The 24,970-nt window shown below is 37.3% G+C and overlaps 3 protein-coding genes across 4 annotated transcripts in view; 2 read left to right on the forward strand and 1 right to left on the reverse strand.

Moving 5' to 3' along the window:
* The window catches only part of atg5 (ATG5 autophagy related 5 homolog), a 31,081-nt gene extending 26,000 nt beyond the window's left edge, over positions 1-5,081 (reverse strand). The window contains exons 1-5 of the mRNA XM_079444674.1: positions 4,995-5,081; positions 3,762-3,915; positions 3,545-3,672; positions 2,887-2,965; positions 2,651-2,813 (exon numbers count right to left, since the gene is read on the reverse strand). Coding sequence (XP_079300800.1) covers positions 2,651-2,813; positions 2,887-2,965; positions 3,545-3,672; positions 3,762-3,875 — 484 coding nt within the window. The 5' untranslated portion in view covers positions 3,876-3,915; positions 4,995-5,081. The remainder of the gene's footprint in view (positions 1-2,650; positions 2,814-2,886; positions 2,966-3,544; positions 3,673-3,761; positions 3,916-4,994) is intronic.
* A 431-nt stretch (positions 5,082-5,512) lies between these two features.
* LOC306886862 (mediator of RNA polymerase II transcription subunit 18-like) lies at positions 5,513-7,377 on the forward strand. 2 transcript variants are annotated; one of them, XM_079444196.1, is made up of 4 exons: positions 5,513-5,567; positions 5,715-5,822; positions 5,908-5,997; positions 6,366-7,059. In XM_079444196.1, exons 3-4 carry the CDS (start codon positions 5,925-5,927, stop codon positions 6,917-6,919), a joined length of 627 nt encoding a protein of 208 aa, XP_079300322.1. In that variant the 5' UTR covers positions 5,513-5,567; positions 5,715-5,822; positions 5,908-5,924; the 3' UTR covers positions 6,920-7,059. The 2 variants fall into 2 exon arrangements, with proteins under 2 accessions (XP_079300322.1, XP_079300321.1); XM_079444195.1 differs by lacking the exon at positions 5,513-5,567 and having other exon boundaries at positions 5,752-5,997; positions 6,366-7,377.
* Positions 7,378-12,025: 4,648 nt separating this feature from the next.
* Positions 12,026-24,970, forward strand: part of LOC306887295 (GTPase IMAP family member 8-like) — a gene marked incomplete at its 3' end in the record, with an annotated part of 31,728 nt that continues 18,783 nt past the window's right edge. The window contains exons 1-2 of the mRNA XM_079444923.1: positions 12,026-12,106; positions 12,995-13,699. Of these exons, the coding sequence (XP_079301049.1) occupies positions 12,097-12,106; positions 12,995-13,699 (715 nt within the window). The 5' untranslated portion in view covers positions 12,026-12,096. The remainder of the gene's footprint in view (positions 12,107-12,994; positions 13,700-24,970) is intronic.

Below are 24,970 nucleotides of genomic sequence, written 5' to 3' on the forward strand. Positions count from 1 at the left end.
TATTTTTAAAAATCCAAAATTTGAAACAATCCCAGTGAAAAAATGCTACTCACATATGTGAAAAGTTTTAATTAACCTGTTAACCTTCACCCCCATTTGTGGCCTCGCAGGTGAAAATAACCTACCTAAATTAAAATGGTAACAGTTTGTGACAAAGTGTGCTTACACAAACAAATTAGGTATCTTTGGAAAGAAGAGACTCTGGGCTTTACTATCTATCATCCAGAGTTGATAATGCTCAAAAAGATAAAAAGTTATAGGCACTGACGTGCCTTGAAAAATATTTTTCCACACTAAATGTTTTTTTTATTTCATATACAAATACATGAAATAAGTCCTGGAGCAATCCAGAAAAGTAATGGATCGAAAGCCATGTGTTTCATGAGTTCATATTTCAAATTTGAAGAAGATACCATGAAAAATGAGATTCCTGCAATATTTTTTCAGAAACTATTTATAGTCCCCCCACCCCCCTGTTTGAGGAAAAATAACCACCAAATGGATTGCAGAATTATACAAGCTATTTTAGTCATTATACATGTTCCTGCATAGTTTTTCAATTATAAAATAATAGACAGATTTATTTGAGCACTAAAAAATAAAAAAATAATTATTTGAGTAATAAAAAGGAAAAAAAATAGAAAAAAAATGCTTTGTATATAGTATGTATACTGAAGTATTCTTCGTTATTCGTTATTACAATGATAAATATCACTGCCAGACGTGAAGTGATATTGCCAGACATGGTCATAGAGTCAGTAAACACACGCTGATGTGCTTCCATTCAGATGATGATCATACAGATGGGCCATATAATCAATAATAGCTGATCAATGAATCACAATGATAGCCGTCATAGAGTCGCTAATAAACACGCTGATGTGCGTCCATACATATTATAATCATGCAGACACGGCCACATTCCCCACACAATACACACACACACACATATAAAAAATGTAGAAGAAAAAAAAAAACAGTTTTTTATGGATAAAGCAGATCGCTAAGTTATGCCCCGCTCAGATGACAGTTGCGTCACAGAAGCGTCACTGCCGGCTGGAGGGAGCGCCAAATTCAAATAATCTATATTCCGCTTTTCTGAGACTTTTTTTTCCGTAGACGGTCTCATTATGTTTGTAAAACAGTATTCTGCAACACCGTTTTGTTTTTTTTACCACCAAGACGCTGTTTTTGAGCGTAATTTATTCCATAACGGACGCGAACAATAACTCTCTGAAGAAATGAAACGTAAACAAAGGAATATTCATCCTTTTTACAACGTTATTGTTTCGCTGGACTAAAAGTGCTCGCTGGGATGTTGTTCTGTGGACCCTTACCTCTCTAACTAAACTGGGATTTCAGCAGTGTTTGTGGCTCGTTATTACAATGATAAAGGTACGTACGGCTTTTTTACTCTGCGTGTTTGGATGTGTACTGCTTACACAAATGTAGCAAATTTGTGCCACTAACTCCTTATAAGCTTTCCATCGAAAAACAGCGATCTGTCGTCGATGCTTGAGGCTTAGACCCTCAGAATGATATATAGTTTGACAAGATTAACTTTGTCCCGTTTCATTTATTCTATTAGAAAACAATGACACATGCAAACAAAGAGTGTTCAGTGCGACGTCGCTCTGGTGAACGTTACTATAATATATAGTAATGCTTGTGTTGGTAACAGGATTGACAAACATACCAAAACATGAGGTAGAAAAAGTGTCATAAAATAGTAAATTGCATAGCCTGAGATGTCACAATACAATCATTTCTAGTCTTCATTTCATGGATATTTAAAAAATGTTGATTAAACTTATTTTATTTTTTAATTTTTCCAAGTGGAAAAGGCACCGTTTTGGTGGAATGACCCTATGTATTTGGATCTGTAGGTTTCTATTACAATACAGATTTTTAAAGGCAGTTTCTTCAAAATTAGCATTTTCTCCTGCACTAAACCAGAAATCTCTACACCAAACATACACCAAACTTTACAGCTTTATCTATATGATGAATGTTTCTAGAGATTTATATTCCTAACAAGTTAAAAGTAAGGTTTTTTCCCTAGCTGTTGACAGTATTTTCTGATTTATGGAGCAATAAAAAGAGATATCCAAAATCTATGTCAAAAAATGTCTTTTTTTTTTTTATTTAAACATAACATTTCAGAACACTTTTCATAATATTAATTGTTTTAATCTACAGTGATTATCCAACTGGGGAAAGTTTTGTTAACATATTCACACCTGTATTGTTTTGCCTTCACATAGAGTATGCACATGAAGACTGCAAGCAAAACAGGAGATATGAACGTCCTACATGCCTTTGGTCATTTGACCGACAGTTTATGTCTTTAGCAAGTAAAAGGCCTTGTAGTACCACCTAGAGGTTGTCTTTTTGCTGTGAAATCTTTACCGATCTTTATAAAGTAAACATAAGAATAAATTTAATATTTTTAGTAATATTTCAAGATGAACACTTACTGAACTTATGTTTACTTAATTATCCAGTCATGATTTTCAGCAGGTTTTTGTATATTTACTTTATTATCCATGCATAATTTTAGTAGGTTTTAGTATGTTAACTCATCCATACATCATTTTTTTTGAATATTTGAGAAAGAAATGCAAGTATCAAATATGTCAGCAGTTCTTACCGTTCTGCAGACCCATCCACAGTTGTTTATGGTCTTTTTTCTGCATGTCGTTGATGACTTGGCTTTTGTGTTTGAGTGCATCTGCCTCTTTAATGCATGACATGAAATGCGCTTCTATCACAGAGTTCGATAGGCAGTGAAGCAAGTCATGTTCTGGGAAGTTCTACAAAATAAGGGAAATTACTACTGTGGAATATTAATAACGTCATGAAAAATAAATGAATGAGTTTACACACCTTAAAGCGCACTGTGACATTCCAGGGCAGAGCTGTGTTTGAAGCGAGGAGATCAAACAAAACGCCAATGGGATAGTGCCTTAAAATGATGAAAATAACACGTTTATAGTCCATGAAGTAAACACAAGGAATTAGCAAAATCAATAGTTACTCAACATATGGCAAAAATCAAACAACTCTCATTCCTCAAGCAAGCAGAGATCTCATCCATAAGCCTTGTTTTGTCCTGCCACCTAGTGGTACAAGACAAAAGTACACCTATAACTCAGACCATTAAGAGACTTAACAAAGCTGTCAGGATTTGAGAGTATATATATATTTTTTTTTATATATATATATTTTAGAGAAAGAAAAGTGAGTATCAAATATGATCAGGCTTTTGAGGAACAAATATTTGCACATCTCTCAATCATCAATGTATTGTGTTGCATTATTTGTTTTGAAACTACAGACCATACAACGAAGCATTTTAGACATATTACTGGGAGAAATAGAGTGACAACTGATATGCATTTTGTATAAGTGTCCTGTATTCAGCCTTAATTGCTTCTGTACCTCAATCAGTTGAGTAGCTGTGTATAAAAGCATCTGCAAAATTCATGAATGTGAAAATGAAAGTCACATGCAGAGGTTTGACAACACAGTCAACTCAACATACCACTTGAGAGGCGTTCCCTCATATTCAAACCACATCTCCTCCACGTCTTCTGCCTTCATGGCTTTGAGAAAATGTTTCTTGACTTTATCGGTGACTAGCGTCAGGTAACTGACCCGTGGGAGGAGCAGCTGACAGATTGACAGAGAAAAACAGTACAGGTGAGGTGACATGAAACTAACCATATACAGCAGGAAGAAAGTCTGTCATCTTAACTTACATAGTAAGGTTCTGCCTCTCTCTCTGTGGTTTCCTCTGGAGACAGTGTGAAACAGGCCGGTATCCTTCCGAACCAAACATCTCGGAGTACATCCTTGTCATCTGCCATTATCATCTTTCTCCAGGTGACACATATAATGTCTTCAGTAACTGAGCTGTTTAGAACACAGAACTTCAGTATTTCATAACACCAAGCGGTTCTGACACTAACTTTAGTGATTTGAATATGATTAAATACATTGTTATCTATCTTAACAACTGCAGAAACAACTAAAAGTAAGTAAGACCCCAACACAGCAACGCTGGCTCAACTAGTGACCTGAGTTCAGCGAGGGACTATTTGTTTGTCAGATTAATAGCAGATAACAGTGATTATTTTTGCACTTCAGAAAGTAAACAATTCACATTTCAAATAAACATAGACAATATCAAGAAGTACCCTAAGAAACCCAATCAGCATCTGAAAATGCATATTTATACGGCCACGAACGTGTGTGCTTGATAGTTAACTTTACTGCTTTTTTTTAGATGACAAAATGATTTTATAAAACGAAATTTTAGGATTGACAGAATTGTTCATTTGAGATATTTATTAAAATGTTTTAACTTTTTTTTTTTTTGTGAATTTAATACTAACTTACTCCTGTTTCGTACTGATTAAAAAACATGACATAATCAGTTGTTTTATTCTGTTGACAACCCAAGTTTTTAAATATGCTAAACAATTTTCTCAGAATGAGATCAACATATTAAACACCTTTCTGAGACAGAAACTGATTTGGGGACGAGCCATAAACACAAATACATATAAAAACCTCTTTTCGTATCTCATCAAGTGCTCTAAAGAATACAGAAAACACCTTCTAGTCTAAATAACTCCAGAAATAATAATTAATAGAGGAAATCAAATGTAAACAAGTAAAACGTTAGCTCTGCTAACACTGGGCTAGTGTTAGCATTTAACATTGTTTATGGCATACAGAAGTCCCATGACACTCTTTAAATCGCCACACTGTAAAACTACCTACTAAAATAGATATTAGTGATATTTAGTCGCGTTTCTGAGGCTGTAACTATGAATATGTTTGTAAATACAGCTAAGTTAGCACTGACAGAACAACATTACACACGGCGAGACACCTTTGGAGCAATTAACGATACCAAAATTGCCTCGAACTCAAAAACTACTGTATCCAAACATCAATAAGAGACAGAAAACAGAATAATAAATTACATTCATTAGATGTCTACAGGAAGCATTGGAGTTGAGCTCATCTTTAACACAAAGCGACGTCACGCATCCCCAAGATGGCACGTACCTTCAAAATAAAAGTCTCTACATGTTAAATGCGTTCATTTTTTTCACAATAAAAGTTCGTCTATGCGTTCATTCCACAGTTCTGCATACAGTAATTAATTATTATTATTATTTTCTTCAGTTTAATGATTGATTGATTCATTTCCGGTTTGGACGGGGCTACCATCTTACAGAAGGCCATGTGCTTTTGATTGCGTCAATCTCTTCATCTTTTAAAGTTAGGGTTGTCACACATTATTATAACCTAATTTTTACCAAATTTGACAGAATTACAGTTTCATTCAACTTAAAAGTAAGGGGAATACTGGAGGAATTTCAGTTTTCCTACGTTTGAGTCATAAATGTTATAAACATCACTAGAAGAGATCCTTCAGTCCGATAGATGGCGCTGAACGAAGGGAAAATGTTGCGCATGCGTGGTACTTTCTATCGACACTGCGCGTGCGCTTTTTGCACATGGAGGCAGTCGAGTGAGTTGTATTGTTGATGGTAATTAATAATTATTACTAATATATTACTATATAATATATTAGTATAATTACTATATATATATATATATATATATATATATATATATATATATATATATATATATATATATTAGGCTAATCCATGCTGAATACTCCGGTACAATAGGTGGCGCTGTGCACCTGATAAATCATGATTGCAATCCGCCATAAAACCAGTAAGAAGAAGAAGAAGGAGGCAAACACGAGCCGTTTGGATCTTGATTTCTTATAACAAGTAAAATATATGTTATTTTGCATTTATTATTCATAGTATTATACTGGCTGGAGGTGTATGCCCAGCTATCATCTTGCTCTGGTAGTTGACTGTTTCAGAGAGATGGAGGCTCCGCCGGTGTCTGCGATGCCCGTAACGGGTGGAACCATAAACATGATGGAGTACCTTCTGCAAGGTAACTTAAACACCATCAGTTCATAAATATAATCTCATTACTATTAGTATCCCTCAGTCATTATACTAATCTGGACGATATTTAAAACTTTGTTATATTAGCATGTCTCGTGTAATTGCTTCCTCGTCATAAATCGCTTATTGTAGCTATTTCTCATTTGTAAATATTTTGGTTAAAAGCGTCCGCTAAATAAAGAAATGCAAATGTATTTCATTACAATAATTATATGCACCTTTACAAGTCTTTTTTTTTAACCGTTATTGATCTTATTATTCTTCTTGCATTGGGATGCTATAATACACAAATGTATCTTTGTAAAGTTATATCTTCTAACTTTACAGTTTTTTTGTTTTTTTTTCTCGGCACAGGCAGTGTACTGGATCAGTCTCTGGAGAGTCTCCTACATCGACTCAGAGGTCTGTGTGATAACATGGAGCCGGAGAGCTTTGCTGATCATGAGCTGGTGTATCTCCTGAAGGGTCAACAGGGCAACCCGTTCATGCTGCGTGCGCGCCGCTCGCTTCTTCACCCCACTGCCCCTTGGCATCTGCGCTATCTAGGTCAGCCGGAGGTGGGCGACAAAAGCCGTCATGCCCTGGTGCGAAACTGTGTGGATGTGGCTGCCTCACACAGCTTACCGGAGTTTCTCAACGAGATGGGTTTCCGCATGGACCATGAGTTTGTGGCCAAGGGTCAAGTGTTCCGGAAGGGTGCGATGAAGGTGGTAGTGAGCAAAGTGTTACGTGTCCTGGCGACAGGAAACACGGAGAACACAGAGCCGATGTCTCTGTCATATCTTGTTGAGCTGAGCGTACTGGCTCCTGCGGGACAGGACACTGTGTCTGAGGACATGAGAAGCTTCGCAGAACAGCTGAAACCTCTGGTGCACCTGGATAAAATTGACCCTAAAAGACTTACGTAGTGTGACTTCATTTCATTGGAGATTTTTGCTTGTATTATTATGATGAGTATTTTGATTGATAAACATTCAAAACATGTATTTTTAGTAACTAAAAAGTCTGAAATAACTGAATGATTAAAAAATGTTACAAATTAACCTCTCATTTGAGTAATTTCCTCCCTTTTTACCACTTGATGAATTCATTTCATTCTTGCATTCTTTCTTCATGAATTGTTGACTTCAAACAGCTGGTATGACAAACGGTCTGTGTTTAAACAGCATTCGTCCAAGCCTACAGTTTCCCTAACGATTTCATTTTCAGCATTATTACTCCAGTCTTCAGTGTCACATGATCCTTCAGAAATCATTCTGATAAGCTGATTTGGTGCTCAAGAAACAGCTTTTGCTCCTTAATATTTTTTCATTTATTTTGTAAATTGTGATATGCAACCATAACAAATAAATTAATACTTTTTTCCAGTAAGGAATCAAGGATGCATTAATCTGAGCAACAGTGACGGTAAAGTAAACTCTCTTTTAACTTAAACTCTTTATATTGGGATTCTATAATAACATAATGGTACTACAGTATTACTTATTATAGTTCTATAGTATAAAATACCGTGTCTTTTATACTTGTGCCATGATGCAACCATGGTATTCTTTGAAATAATTTTGAATACTTTATAAATACTATGGAGTGTGAATAAGGTAATCATTCAGAATCATGGATCGCATTGTTTCACATGGATCATGCATGGGATAGTCAGCTGAGAATTGATTAATAAGTTGCAATCTAGTTCAGAGTAAGATGAGAATCATGCTTTTGTGGCAGTTTTCTAGCGATTAACGGATATTACAAAACGTCCTCACCTTACAAATGCTTGTTGAAATCGAACATTTTTACAAAATGCGTATAAACAACATGAGTGATTTCTGAAGGATCATATGACACTGAGGACTGGAGTAATGATGCTAACTAGCTTTGACATCACAGGAATAAATTACATTGATTAATTTGTATTCCATTTTAAATGATAATAACATTTCACAATATTACTGTTTTACTGTATTTTGATTCCATTTAATTTTGACCGGAAGTGTACATTAACTAATTCCTAGTGAGTAGCTTTGCTTTGTATTGTGCTTATGTTTATAGTATACAACTTTAAGTGCCAGTTTGAGTCCCTGAAGTATTCTGACAGAGAATGCAATGGCTGTCATAAGTAATAAAGACTGCTCCTAATAATTTTCTCAGTCACCCATCAGCACAGTCTTTGAGAAAGTATTTTGTTTTTAAGCATTTTTAGGATAATAACAGCAGTTCTGTGTTTAACTCTGTTAAAACTTGAGTTTAATTTAGCCTAAAGAGTCCTTATGGTTTTAAGTATTATGTTGCAAAGTTGTAACACTGTATATAACAGAAAAGGCCCTTTTTTCACACTAAAATCATGTGTGACAACAAATATTTAGTTCAGTGCAAGGTGCAAATTCCAGGTGTTGGAAACCTGTTTGGGTGAAGGGTAGGTGCAAGTTCATCCCTCTTCATTGTTCAACTCCAGATCCTCCAGCCTGCAGTCAATAAATAAATAAGATGTATTTGCACATTCGTACCACCATCCATCTATCAATTAATTCTCTAAAGCTCTTGTCCTCTACAGGGCCGTGGGGATGCCACCATATATAGAACATTTGCCATGCTCGGACAGAACAGTTCAATATTTTTGAATTGTGCATGTCAATTAGGTTTTGCAATAATACAATTATTTGAATGTTGATAAATGACCCTTCTGGCCACTTTGTCCATTGTAGAGCACATGTAGATGAAGAGGGCTAAGCATGGAAAGAAACATTAAAAACCAGTAGCAGAGATACAGTCATTTTCTGATGTATTCAAATGAAAGCAATTCTGATGGAATTCTGAAGCAAAATTAGGGTTTGCTGAATTTACCATGTGTTAATTCACTGTTGTGACATGACCCACATTTACCACTGTAGAAGCTTAAACTGCTCATTAGTAACCCTTTGAAATAATCATTAATAATTTTTTGATTTTTTTTTTAAACTGTTGAAAAATTGTTTTATGGTTAGTGACAATTGTGATTGATGGGTTAAGGTGAGTACTGAATTAATATTTCTGCTGTCATAAAATAGTTATAGATCCTAGCCCAGCTATTTTAAACTGTTTGATCACATTCTTATGCATAAAAAAACTTTATACAACATTGATAGGAACACTGAGATAAAAAAAATAAACCATCAACGCATTTTAAAATTGTTACTTTTTTGTAAAATATAACATCAAATTTTTATATTAGTGCTACCAGTATTACAACATCAATATTGTACATTTTTGTAACATTTTGACATTGGAACATTTTATTGGAATTTTCATTAAAAACTGCAATTGGATTTATATTGTATACCCAAGTTCACTGTTATCCCACCAGTCACTATTGGGACCATCAACTCATTCTATGACCACACTGAACAAAACTGAATATATGTGAATTCATAGATTAATACTAGATACCTTAAAAATAATGTGTACCAAAAATCTTTGTCATATCTTTATGTTAACACACTTTACTAGCCTTTTGTTTTGGAGCTTTGATGCAGCCATCATCTTCTCAAGGTGCAAACAGGAAATAAACTGCTCTGGTCATGTAACAATTTGCACTAATCATGTGAAACTGCTCATATTTAATAGAGACCCTTTATTTTTTCCATATTTGTAGGAAGTGCACTAAAACATCAGCCAGTAAGGTTTTTAGAGTTTTATAAATGAAAACTTTTTTTTTTACAGCCACTATTGTGACTGGTGGGATTAAATTTAAGAATGTTGTGTACACATAAATTCTTATTAAAAATTTTAATTAAGTGTTGTTGTTGTTGTTTTTCCATCTAGATGAATTGGCTGTAGCCTTAAAAATGTCATGTGGTATGACCACGATTTATATTCAAAATAATTAATTTCCTTAACATGCTTTTTTTTTTTTTTTTATAATGATCTCATATTTTTGTTCTATAATTTCAGAATTGCCTTCTTAAATGTACTTAGCAGACTTATTTTTCCTACAAATTGCATAAGACTGATAAAATTGTTTTAAAAATACCATTCACTTCAGCATACTGTAGCAGTGTTTCATATTTCAAACACAGAAATTATATATTTTATTTTTAATTTAATACAGTTATTGATATTATTGGTCACACCACATGATGAGTGGTCGCTCCAAATGACACAAAGACCTTATATCATTAAAAATCTATTTTAAAAGATGAGTGAAAAGTAGAGCACATGGCATTAACACCAGGCATGTCTTTAGCCACAGCTATTTCTGAATTTTGCCCAATCTTGGCTATACAACCCGAATTCCGGAAATGTTGGGACGTTTTTTTAAATTTGAATAAAATGAAAACGGGGGCATTTTTAACATGGTGTAGCATCTCCTCTTCTTTTCAAAACAGTTTGAAGACGTCTGGGCATCAAGGTTATGAGTTTCTGGAGTTTTGGTGTTGGAATTTGGTCCCATTCTTGCCTGATATAGGTTTCCAGCTGCTGAGGAGTTTGTGCTCGTCTTTGACGTATTTTTCGTTAAATGATGCACCAAAAGTTCTCTAAAGGTGAAAGATCTGGACTGCAGGCATGCCAATTCAGTACCCGGACTCTTCTACTACGAAGCCATGCTGTTGTAATAGCTGCAGTATGTGGTTTTGCATTGTCCTGCTGAAAAGGCCTTCCCTGAAATAGACATCGTCTGGAGGGGAGCATATGTTGCTCTAAAACCTTTACAACTTTCGTCATTCATAGTGCCTTCCAAAACATGCAAGCTGCCCATACCATATGCACATATGCACCCCCATACCATCAGAGATGCTAGCTTTTGAACTGAACGTTGATAACACACTGGAAGGTCTCCCTCCTCTTTAGCCTGGAGGACACGTCGTCTGTGATTTCCAATAAGAATGTCAAATTTGGACTCATCTGACCATAGAACACTTTTCCACTTTGAAACAGTACATTTTAAATGAGCCTTGGCCTACAGGACACAATGGCGCTTCTGGACCATGTTCACATATGGCTTCCTTTTTGCATGATAGAGATTTAGTTGACATCTGCAGATGGCATGGCAGATTGTGTTTACCGACAGTGGTTTCTGGAAGTTTTCCTGGGCCCATTTAGTAATGTCAATGACAAAATCATGCCGATGAGTGATGCAGTGTCATCTGAGGGCCCGAAGATCATGGGCATCCAACAAAGTTCTTCGGCCTTGTCCCTTACGCACAGATATTTCTCCAGTTTCTCTGAATCTTTTGATGGTGTTATGCACTGTAGATGATGAGATTTGCAAAGCCTTTGCAATTTGACGTTGAGAAACATTGTTTTAAGAAAGTATTCCACAATCTTTTTATGCACTCTTTCACAGATTGGAGAGCCTCTGCCCATCTTTACTTCTGAAAGACTCTGCCTCTCTAAGATATCCCTTTAATAGCTAATCATTACAGACCTGGTGTCAATTTATTTAAATAGTTGCTATATGTTCTCCCAGCTGAATCTTTTCAAAATGTCTTGCTTTCTCTGCCCTTTGTTGCCCCTGTGCCAACTTTTTTAAGACCTGTAGCAGGCATCAAATTTGAAATGAGCTCATTTAGTGGATAAAAGTGTAAATTTTCTCTGTTTAAACCTTTGTGTTCTCTATGTTCTATTGTGAATAAAATACACATACACGTAGACATGCAGGCCTAGGATTAACATCTGAAAAAAGGGTAGGTTTAATTTAAAAATAAAAAAGTTAAAATAACACAAATTAATGCCCATTCATCTAACATGCTGTCGCAGCACTTTCAAATGATGTTAAATTATGTACAATTATTTTCACATGATATACCCTACTTTGTGCTTTTAATGCTTAAGCACAATAAAAAATCAAGTACTTTTGTACTTTTGCCCAAGTAAAATTTAAAAGGATTACTTTATACTGTTACTGGAGTAATGTTTTATTAGGGAATCTGTACATTTACTCAAGGTACTTGATTTGTGTACTTTACCTACCTCTGGATATGTGACACTTGTTTTCTTGAGCCCTGACTGGAGAAAATAGCAGACATGTTTTGGCAGGAATCAGACTGATTGCGAAAGTAAAATCTAGATATCTAGAGGATCTAAGAAGCTCCTACAAAACAAAGAAGTGAAAATGGACATTGGTAAGTTTTCTCTTTTGAAAATGATTCAGAACCTTTTTCAGTATTACTTTAAAGTACTACTCTCATGATTACACAGAAAAGCATACTTTTTTCAACACTTGACCAGAAATATGCGTCATAAATTGTGTTAGTTCTGAACCAAGGATAATACCAACACAATCTGTGCTTCCTGAACATGCATGTAAGAGTTAATCTGTGACAACAACATTTTACATAGTTTGTGCCTATCTAAAAGTCTAATGGTCTACTGGTTAAACAACTTTAATTTTTAGCAATGATGAGGAACTCTGTTGTAGCTGTGAGTCAATAACACACTACAGAATTTTGAATTCATGCTTGTACTTCACCTCAAATAAATATGACTCACTGAGTGACTTTGTAAGCGATGATTTTTACCAAGTGACTATTTTTATTATCTGTTTAAGAATTTGAACTTGCTGTTGGTGCACTACTGCCACTATGTAATGCACATTGGATTTGTCTTTAAGTACTTCTCAACAGTATAGAATCTAGGTTGTATATTTTGTAGAGTTATGGGGCCGGTTCCTTAAACGTAGCCACTACGTTAAGACCGTGTCTGTTAGTCAAGGGATAACCAGTCTTACATTTCATTTCAAATTAGACCAGTCTACCTTTTGTAAATGATTTTTAAAAAGTTGACTAACTTTTTAAGACTAGTCTAAGTAGTTTATGCCACCGGCCCCTGGCCTGATATTCTCAGAATATGTCTAAGTAGTACTTCATATCTCGTATCCCAAATGAACTTAAATCAGATTGATTCTTGCACGTACTTGGTGTTCACACAATTTGTACTGATGCACAGAATTTTATTATTATTATTTAACTATTGTGAACTATTCTCTTAATATATGCATTATTGATTTGCAGGAGACAATCAACATCTCTCAGAGCTGAGGCTTGTGTTAATGGGTCACAGAAGAGCTGGTAAGAGTTCATCAGGAAATACCATCCTGGGCAGAGAAGAGTTTGACTTGAAGAGATCTGCACAGTGTGTGAGGAGACATGGAAAAGTAGCAGACAGACACATCACTGTCATTGAAGCTCCCGGATGGTGGAGAAATATACCTGCAGAGGAAAGTCCTGAGATACTGAAGCAGGAGATTTTGCTCAGTGTGTCTCTCTGTCCTCCAGGACCACACGTTGTACTAATGCTCATGCGTGCGGACACTAGATTTAAAGATTATATGGGAAAAGTATTGCAGGGGCATCTGGATCTTTTCGGTGAGAGATTCTGGAATCACGTTATAGTGCTGTTCACTCATGGAGACACACTGTTAGACGCATCTATAGAGCAGCACATCAAGAGTGAAGGGAAGGATCTCCAGTGGCTGCTGGACAAATGTGGGAACAGATATCATGTTTTCAACAATCAGAACAGGAGTGATGACACTCAGATCAAGGAGCTGCTAGAGAAGATTGAGGAGACAGTGGTACAAAACAACGGCTGCCATTTTGAACTAGACAGAAAGTTTTTACAGGACATAAAAGAAAGAAGGAGAGCAGAGGAAGAGAGAGCTAAAGAACGAATGAAGATGACAAAAAGACAGAGAGAAAACATCCGATCACAGATGAGTGAGTAAAAAATTAACAGCACAAAAATCATATCCTGTTTTTCTTTCATATTGGCCTATAAATGTAAGTGGGTCAGTGACACGATGCCTAAATTGTATGTGCGATTGCATTTTTTACAGTTAAAAATTGTTTTAAATGCATAAAAAAATGCCATATTATACTTATATATGAAGTACCTCTATCATGTATGTGCTCACTTTAACCTTTCAAAAAACATTAGTTATCAAAGTCATTAGTTATTTTGAATTAGTTATTCAAAGTGTCAAAATATCATGTGGTGCAACTGTCCGACCATAACTGTTTTGGATGTTTTGGAAACATCTTTGAAATTAGATACATTTTCTGTACTATTTGACATGATTTCCAAAGTCTGTTTTGTAATCCTGTATAAAATTGCAAAGCATTTGTATTTATATTTAATAATCAATAATCAAGAAACTACCATTTTGGAACTTTTATGTCGAAATCCTTTCAAAGATAGGACATTGCATCATATACCAATTTGCCAAGGACCCATGGAAGCATCAAGCTAATTTAAAAAAAATAATAATAATAATAAGAACCTTTTTAATGGCTGGTATATAGTTAGCACATTTGGATATCATGTGGTATGACATAAAAAAACCCCAATGAATATTAAGTTATTTCTACAATTATTTATTTTTATTATAAATTTCATAGTGACCTTTTGTGGGAAGCTAGTTTGTTTTGTTTAGGTGACCAATTATGTGTTTGTAAATTTTGACTGAATTTGAAAATATCATGTGGTGCGACCACTGCAGAGTGTTTTCCGTTATAGATATATGTCCCAGATTGATTGGGAGTTTTGTGCTTTTAGATTCAATTTATGGTTTATACATAAAATACATTATTTTAGTAGGTAACACTTTAGTTCGTTAGTCCACTTTAGACATTCTGCTAACAGTAAGTAACTTTGCAACTACATGTCAACTAGCAGTTAGAAGAGTATTAGTAGACTGTCTGCTTAATTTCTAACATTTTATTTTGATGGGTCCACAACATACAACATACTGACTATGAGAAACTTTGCAAGTATATGTCAACTTATTCTACGAACCCTAAACCTACCCTATTAATCTAGGGCTGTTGCCAATCTTTGACAGCTAAGGGGTTAAAAGGGTTACATTTGAGCAGATGATTTTATTCTCTGTCATCGTCAGAGCACACTTCCACAGTATATTCAGCATCTGACTCATATTCGCGATATCAACTATATTCTCAAAACTTATACTTTTCAATGACTTCATATTCAATATTTTGATCACTGGAAGCTTATTCACCACATCCAGCATCAAATGGCAGTGACATTTATATTTCATTACATATAGTAATTGCTCTGCAGTAAAACCATTCAAACCATTTTACTATTTTTTTTTCTTGTTATATTGTTTATAATGAATAGATTGAGAAATACTAAGAAAGTTGATGTCTAACTTTGATTATGAAGGAGGGAGAGGGTAGAGAATGATGTCCCGGGTCCCTAAAGACCCGAGGTATGCATTTAAGGGTTAAATAGATTTTTAATGATATAAGGTCTTTGTATAATTTGGAGTGACCACTCATCGTGTGGTGTGACCAATAATAGCAATAACTGTAGTAAATTAAATCTCAAATTATAGAACAAAAATATGAGATCATTGTTTTCAAAAACTCAAAAGAAATACAAATACTTTGTTTCTAAACACTTTAATTACTGAGAACATCTAAAAAATGTTGAGCATAAAACAAAATAAAAATTTAAAATAATTAATTTTTAAATAAAATATGGTCACACCACATTACTTTTTTTAGGCTAAGGCCAATTCATCTAGATGAAAAAACACTACAATCACTTCAATTAAAATTTTAATATGAATTTATGTGTACACAACATTCTGAATGTTTGAACAATTACAATAGATATTATTATTATTATTATTATTTTGTATTTTAAAATTGGCCTATCGAAAATTCTTGACCCAATTAAGCATTTTTATACAGTTTGTTATAAACAGCTTGGGGCTTGTTTTTATTTTTTTATTTTTTGCTTATACATTATATATATTTTCATGTCCATGGTGAATGGAGGCTGCACCTCTGGACTGTACAGACAATTTGGGATGTCTTTGGGAAGGCACAGGTAGACCACTTTGCAGCAAGTTGTTCTCACGTATGAATTTCTCCTCAGGGGGTGTGTTGCATGCCTAAAGTGCTTTTAAAACTGTTTAGAGCCCATGTTGTAACGTTGCCAGCTTTTCCGCTGTCTTATAACCGTTGTGTATGCACAAAACCTGCCCTGGAAGAGGTGTACGCCACGTCCTACACAAAAGGTGGGATTTATAAAAACAAACTTGATGGGAAAATTTGTGCACCTGCATGCAAACACAGTTTTCTCACTCCAGGAAAAAAAAAGTAAACAACGATTTTAAACATGTCGATATACTCATTTACAGTAGATTAAATATTCCACTCTCATTAATGGAGATATGCACTGAAATTACATGAAGTCAGTACACGGAAGTTAAACCAAACTTATATGAATTTAGACATATTTGTAGTGGAATGCTGTTTTAATGACAGCGAGGAGTGCTGTAGGTGCACAAATGTAATCTTTAAACAAAACTGATGATCTCATTTCATGAGAAAATATATGTTTTTTAGCGAGAACAATGATCAATTATACACACTTCGATATTATGGCAGACACTGCTGGATTTGGTAGTCGAACGGTCCATTGTCCGGATTGAGTCAAGTCACTATTATTTGTATAGCGCTTTTAACAATGCAAATTGTGTCAAAGCAGCTTTACTTCAGCTTGATATAAAGCCGGGTGGCTTTATATCAGCTTTACAGTATTTAGATGGGGAAATAGTGTGTCCAAATAGTGTCATTCTCCTCTTGTCAGACAAAATAGCAGTTTAAGTGTAGGCTAAAGCTGAGTCAGATTGTGCTAAGGACTCATCTGGTTTGTGTTGTCTTGTCCGGATGGCCGTGTAGGATACAGGGTCTTCACTGGGGATCAGTCTCTGGGGCTCATCTAGTTGTCCTGGTCTCCGCTGACGTTCAGGGCTTTAAAGGTCATCTCTATGTACTGATCCACCATCTGATCTGGATACGGACTGGATACGGGTGGCTGCAGTGACCGTCTGATCTGGATACAGTCTGGATCTGGGTGGTTACGATGACCTCGGAAAAAGAAAGAAACAGACTAATATTAGCGTAGATGTCATTCTTCTAACGATGTAACTAGTACATCAGGGAACTTCCAGTTATGGCGCGCAGCTGTTAGGTCACACCGATTTGAGCTGATGCTAACTTTCTTCAAATTAATCCTACAAAGCGACTAAAACGTACCTGCAAGCAGTGAAAACTAAAATAAATTTCTCTGCAAGCGACCATGCCACCAAAAATCATAAAGCCGGGGCAACAGCCGAAATCTCAGCCACAAACTGGCTCTGACACCGTGGTACAGGTGGGCAAGCTAACAGCTAGCGAGCAGAGCAACGCTAACAGCAACGACTCCACAAGCTCAATTCTCTCGGCCATCCAGTCATTAAGGGATGATATGACTAAGCAATTCTCCGATATGCTTGAAGCTATCAATAGTTTTAAAACAGAGCTGATGTCACATTCCAAAAGAATCAGAGAGGCCAAGGACAGGATATCACAAACGGAGGAGGATGTTACTACACTCCGGCAGAAGGCTAAGAAACTAGAGCAGACGGTCGAGACATTAACCAACAAGATTCAAGACCTGGAAGATCGCAGGTGCCGTTCAAATCTAAAGATGGTAGGTCTACCGGAAAAACACGCGCTTTTCTGTAGGATTGGCTCCCCAAAGTTTTGACAGACTGCTTTTCCACAACTCCTACAATCGAATGGGCACATCGGGTGGGCCAAATCAATGTGAATCGTCCCACGCCAGTAGTGATGAAGTTCCTGAACTATAAAGATCGCAAAAAAAACACTGAGAGTGGCAGTTCATGGACCTGTCAGCGGAGACCTGTCAACGCCAGCGCTGCTTCGATGGAGTAAAAGCCCAGCTGAAATCCATGGACATCAGGTACGGAATGCTCTATCCTGCTCACTTGATAGTGACCCATACAGATAAACGGCATATCTTCAAGACTGTCTCAGAAGCAGAGGAGTTTATTCGGGGCTGAAAACTACCACGTGAATGAAGCTAATTTGATAGATGTTTGAACTATTAAGCGAGTCCCCTTTTTGCTTCATTTTCAAAAGGACAAATTCTGACTTTACTAGTTTTGGCTCGCCTTGCCAAAACATTGAAAACTAAACTTGGCTGTTATAAATCTTGGATATTATAAGGTACAGATTTGGAAATGTCAGATTTCTTTATTTCTTTTCTCCTTAACAAGGGTAAAGCTTACATAGGGTTGCTCCACATATTGTGGATTTATTGTTTTCCATAACTAAAGTTTGGAATGGGGGTTCTATTTGTGCAGTTTGTTCAGGGAAATGCACAGTTGTTTATGGTGGTTTTTTGTTGTTTTTTGTTTTCTCCTATGTGTGGGTGTGTTTGTACTCTTTCCTTCTTCAAACAAACAGTCAAATCATTGGATGCAGAGATTCCTTATTCCACTCAATTTAAGCTTAAACATGTATGTTAGAGTGAAAATTTAGTACTTGAAATGTAAGGGGATTGAATAAAATAGTCAAATTGAAACAGGTATTAGATAGGATTAAGCAACCTAAGGTAAACATATTATTTTTACAAGAAACTCATCTGTTGAGAGAAGACACAAGTCGAGTTTCAAAAAGGTGGCCTTTGCAGGTTTTCTCTGCCCCATATACCTCTCATTGTCAGTCCTCTGTCGTGTGTGTCATGTGTTCCTGCCTCTTGTGTCCATATTTGGTTTGTTTCCTGTCCTTGTTAAATGTAATCATTAGTTAATTCTTGTTCAGCTGTGTTTGTCTAATTATCTATGATTTACCTGTGTATTTATAGTCCTGTCTATTCAGTTGGATTTCGTCTGGTCTACTCGTTACCCCTGGTGTTTCCTGTCTGTAAGCCTTGCGTTGTCCTGCCATGTCTTGTCCTGATGTCTACATTAAAGACTATTATTTGAGTTTACGTCCTCATCTGCGCGTTCCTGTGTCCTCCTCGTGTGTGCACCGTGACAGAAGACCAGAACAACAGTAAGCGGCGCCCCTTCACCTCGTTTTTTGTTAGTTTTTCGTCCATGGGGAAAGCCAACCCACCGTCGGCGGCTCCTTCAAGTCACACCGCCGTCCACGGCTCACCCAAGTCCGCCGTCCGTGGGGAAAACCTCTTGATCGCCGCTGAGTCAAGCCCGCCGGATCGCCGCTGAGTCAAGCCTGCCGGCTGCCGCTGTTTCTTTGTTCCGGCCAGGAGTGCTGGTTTTGTTGTGTCATGCCCACAGGAGTATTTTAATCTTCATGTCTTGTCTTGTCCACGGAGATTCGTCTGGGGCAGGCGGCTCTTCTTGTAGTGGCCGCGGAGGCCATTTCCAGTCGCCTGCCCCCTTGTCGTAGAAGTGGAGGCAGTTGCTGAGGGACCCTGTGAGGGCCCCTGACTCCTTGTCATGCCCAGGAGAAGCCTCAGCTTCCGAGCTAGCCCAGGAGGGCTTCCTGTTCCGCGAACGGTGGCGTCATCTCCCACGAACGGTGGGCTCGGTGAGCCGTGGACGGCGGCGTGACTTGAGGGAGCCGCAGACGGTGGGTTGGCTATGGCGGGATCACGAGTGGCGACTTCCTTGCCGTGGGACAGAAAAAAAAAACGAACAAAACAAAACGAGGTGAAGGGGTGCCGCTTACTGTGGGGTCTGGTCTTCTGTCACGGTGCACACACGAGGGAGGAACAAGGAACACGCAGACGAGGACGTAAACTCAAATAATAGTCTTTACTGAACACATCAAGGCAGGGCAAGACATGGCAGGACAAGGCAAGGCTTACAGACAGGAAACACCAGGGGTAACGAGTAGACCAGACCAAATCAAACCGAATAGACAGGACTATAAATACACAGGTAAATCATAGATAACGAGACAAACATGGCTGGGCAAGAATTAACTAATAATCACACTAGACGAGGACAGGAAACAAACCAAATATGGAAACATGAGGCGGGAACACATGACACACATGACAGAGGACTGACACCCACCCGCAGTTGATTTTGATATTCTAGGTATTATCAAATGGCCAGAGTTTTGAGATCGCAGCGGACGTGAAGGACTATAGTGTGTTAAGAGCTCACTCAAATAATGAGGTGCCAAACCATTCAGGGCCTTATAGGTAATTAGCAAGATCTTAAAATGTATACAATGTTTAATAAGGAGCCAGTGCAGTGTTGACAGAACCGGGCTAATATGGTCATACTCCTGGTTCTAGTAAGAACTCTAGCTGCTGCATTTTGAACCAGCTGGAGTCTGTTTATTAAACGTGCAGAGCAACCACCCAATAAAGCATTACAATAATCTAACCTCAAGGTCATGAACGCATGAATTAATATTTGTGCATTTGACATTGAGAGCATAGGTCGTAATTTAGATATATTTTTAAGGAAAGATTGCTATCAAAAAGTATGCCTAGGTTCCTAACTGATGATGAAGAATTTACAGAGCAGCCATCAAGTATTATAGTGATCTAGGTTATTACATGCAAATGTTTTTGGTCCAATAATTAACACCTCTGTTTTTTCAGAATTTAGCAGTAAGAAATTTAGCAGTAAGAACAATGTGCTAGTCATCCAGTTTTTGATATCAACTATACATTCCGTTAGTTTTGCAAATTGGTAAGTTTCATTGGGTTGCGAAGAGATATAGAGCTGAGTATCATCAGCATAACAGTGAAAGCTAACACCGTGTTTCCTGATCATATCTCCCAAGGGTAACATGTAGAGCGTGAAAAGTAAGGGGCCAAGTACTGAGCCCTGAGGTACTCCATACTGCACTTGTGATTGGTATGATGCCTCTTCATTTACTGCCACGAATTGATGGCGGTCAGATAAGTATGATTTGAACCATGCCAGTGCACTTTCTCTAATGCCAACATAATTTTCTAGTCTATTTAAAAGAATGCTGTGGTCGATAGTGTGAAACGCGGTGCTAAGATCCAGTAGCACTAATAAAGAGATACAACCATGATCAGATGATAAAAGCAGGTTGTTTGTAACGCTAATGAGAGCAGTCTCAGTACTATGATATGGTCTAAAACCTGACTGGAAATCCTCACATATATAATTTTTCTCTAAGAAGGAACATAGTTGTGATGATACTATCTTTTCTAATATCTTTGACAGAAAAGGGAGATTTGAGATCGGTCTGTAGTTAATTAATTCTTTGGGGTCAAGTGGTGTTTTTTTTCTGAGAGGCTTAATAACTGCTAGATTGAAGGTTTTTGGGACATATCCTAATGACAATGATGAGTTAATAATATTCACAAGAGGATCTATTACTTCTGGAAGCACCTCTTTTAGGAGCTTAGATGGAACAGGGTCTAACATACAGGTTGTTGGTTTCGATGATTTAACAAGTTTATACAATTCTTCATTTCCAATGAAAGAGAATGAGTGGAATTGTTCCTCAGAGGATCTATAGTGATCTGATGCTATACTGTGGCTGACAGTTGCATGGTTACAATTTTATCTCTAATAGTTTCAATCTTGGAAGTAAAGTAGTTCATAAATTCATTACTACTGTACTGCTGGGTCATTACCTGCACCTGCTGATGTTATATTTTTGGTTAATTTAGCCACTGTATTGAATAAATGTCTGGGGTTATGTTTGTTTTCTTCTAAAAGAGACGTAAAGTAAGCAGATCTAGTGGTTTTTAAGGCTTTCCTGTAGGAGAGAGTATTTTCCCGCCAAGGAATACGAAATACCTCTAATTTTGTTTTTATCCAGCTGCGCTCCATTTTGGGCCAGAGTGTGCTGCTCTCTTTATGGCCAGAGTGTGCTCATTATACCATGGTGTTGGACTCTTTTCCTTAATCTTCCTTAAGCGTAAAGGAGCAACTATGGTGCTAGAATAGAGAGAGTCCATAGTTTCTTTTACATTATCAAGTTGTTCTGAGCTATTGGATATGCTGAGGAACTGAGATAAGTCAGGAAAATTATTTATAAAGCAGTCTTTTGTGGTAGAAGTGATACCACAAGCATTTCACTGCATATCGTACTGTGTATGACTGTGTATGTGACAAATAAAATTTGAATTTGAATTTGATTTGTAACAAGGAGTTGGCTTTACAGCTTTAGCTATATGGAATATACACGGAACTAGATAATGGTCTGAGATATCATCGCTCTGCTGCAAAATTTCAATGCCACTGACATCAATTCCATATGACAGCATTAAATCTAGAGTATGATTTCAACAATGAGTAGGTCCTGACACGTGTTGTTTAACACCAATAGAGTTTGGGCTCTTTGGGCTAGATTCAGGAACAGGAGACCTCTCTTGGTTAAACTTGTGAACAGAAGCCTTCTCTGGGCCAAACTCGGGATTAGGAGTTCTCTCTGGGCTAAACTCGGGAATAAGTTCCCTCTCTGGGTTAGACTTGGGAACTGGAGCCCTTTCTGGGTTAAACTCGGGAAAAGAAGCCTTCTCTGCTTAGACTTGGGATCAGAAGCCTCCTCTGGGCTAGACTTGGGATCAGTTTCAGGGAATAGAGTGGGCGGTACTACCTCGGGAGGTTCTGCGGCAAAGACTGCCACCTCTGAGGAAACTACAGTGGTGTGTGCAGCCCAAACACAGAGAATGGCCATAGCCATAACTGCCAGGACAGAGAGTACATTGTCTATTTCCAACACTGACGGTGCTGTGCCTGGGGAACTGGGGTGAGTAACGGCCGGCAGGCTTGAGAGTGTTGAAACTGTGATGCTCTGGAACAAAAGCATCTGAAGTGGCATCCATGATGGCTGAAGACTGTAGTTTGACATGATCAGGCTTTCAGTTGGCAGACTTGATGTGAACAGGCTTTAGCGTGGCAGGCTTGTCGTGACGAGGCTCTGGAAGATCAGCTGAGAGGTGATGAAACTCTGGAAGATCAGCTGAGATGTGACAAGGCTCTGGAAGATCAGCTGAGAGGTGATGAAACTCTGGAATATCAGCTGAGATGTGACAAGACTCTGGAATGGCAGCCATGACAAGATGAGACTCTGGAACAGTGGCCATGTCATGACAAGGTTCTAGGGTGGAGATTACCATAGGATACTGATATAAAATAATGAAAAATAAACAAATATATTCCATTTGTTATCACCAACATAAAGTGCATTAAACATTATATTACATCAAGATTTCCCAAACTGGGTTTGTGAAGGAACTGCAGGGGGTTTATGAGTTATTAAAATTAATTAATTAAATTATACAAATGTTAAATTAAAACAAATAATTTTAAAATGAATCAAAATAGAACACTTACTTAAAAAAACTTAAATATTTTATTTGTTTACCTGCATATCATGTGACTATAACCCACATCAGAGAACCATGAACATGCAATTTGATACTTTATTAAAAATTATTAAAACATTTGAACATTTCAGGGGTACTTCAAATAACAAAAATTAGGGCTGCCCTCGACTAAGGATTTTTCTGGTTGACTAGTAGTCGTTCATTTTAAGCATTAGTCGACTAATCGCACGTTTATTAATAAACCCATTTAACTCATTATAATGAGCCGTTAATTGCCTACATAGCCTAATAAGCCCTCAAGCGCATGCACAAAGCTTGCCACAGAGCACCGCAGAAGCTATGATTATGAATGTGTCAGGGAAAAACAGTAAGGAGGCTGCATTAACATTTTAATAATTCACTGATAAACAATTGCTTGCTTTGTTTTCTTAAGAAATTAAGTAGGCAACACTGACCCATCATCTCCGCACAAACACAAATTGTAAGCAAAAGCCCAGATAGCAAGATCAGATTTCCAGATATCAGAACACCACTTCAGACTCACCATTGGTCCACCATCACATATTAAACCGTTCTCAATCTTTTTGTACCAAGTACCACCTCAGAAAATATTTGGCTCTCCAAGTACCACCACAATGACCAGCATTAAAAATATAGCAGCGTAGTAGGTCTAACTATTCCGCTACAGCTCTGCACAGTTCAAAACCATGCAGTTTTATTCATAATAAGAATATTTATTGGTGCCAACCCCTTTAAAATGACCAGCATTAAAAATATAGCAGCGTAGTAGGCCTAACTATTCAGCTACAGCTCTGCACAGTTCAAAAACCATGCAGTTTTATTCCTAATAAGAATATTTATTGGTGCCAACCCCTTTAAAATTGTAACTACACAGTTTAAACCTTAAACACTGCACTGTGCTTACATATAGGTAAATAAAAAACTTAAATGATTAAATTAAAATGTGTTGTAACATTAATTTTAAATTAATTAATGTATTTAATTTAGTGATTCCTCGGCGTACCACTAGAGGGAGCCTGGGTACCACTAGTGGTGCTCTTACCACACTTTGAGAACCACTTAAATGATTAGCTTAGCTCCTTGATTAAATTAGAATTTAAGGCCATCACAAAGATGGTTAAATGGCATCTGGAGGAATGATGACAATTGGCATTTCATATAGGCTGAGCATGTATAAAATTGATGCAAACTTAACTTAGTTAGGGGAAGTCGTGGCCTAATGGTTAGAGAGTCGGACTCGTAATCGAAAGGTTGCGAGTTCGAGCCCCCGGCCGGCAGGAATTGTAGGTGGGGGGAGGGAACGTCCAGCGCTCTCTCCACCCTCAATACCACGACTGAGGTGCCCTTGAGCAAAGCACCGAACCCCCAATTGCTCCCCGGGCGCCGCAGCATGGCTGCCCACTGCTCCGGGTGTGTGTTCACGGTGTGTGTGTGTGTGTGGATTTGTTCACTACTCACTGCTGTGTGTGTGCACTTGGATGGGTTAAAGGCAGAGCACCAATTTCGAGTATGGGTCACCATACTTGACAATACGTCACGACTTTACTTTACTTTATTTTCCTTTTGAAAAAGTGAGGCAATACTTTTCTTTTTCATTGGCTTCATCTTTTTGGTTGAGCCAGGCAGGCTACAAGAAATTCATGTTGCAGCTGAGACAGGCACAACTAAATTCCGTGCCTGTTTATGACCGCTATCAGAAGCACCATTAGAAGAAGACATGTAGGCTAACACCAAAAATAATCACAATTTATTGTCTCCTTGATGTATGAAATAAAGATTTTAAAACTTAACCTTGGTGTATGGCTTGAATTCTACAATGAATGTGATGTTCGTTGTCAGAAATTTTA

Source organism: Barbus barbus (genome assembly GCF_936440315.1).
Source record: "Barbus barbus genome assembly, chromosome: 21".
NCBI classification, from domain to species: Eukaryota; Metazoa; Chordata; class Actinopteri; order Cypriniformes; family Cyprinidae; genus Barbus; species Barbus barbus.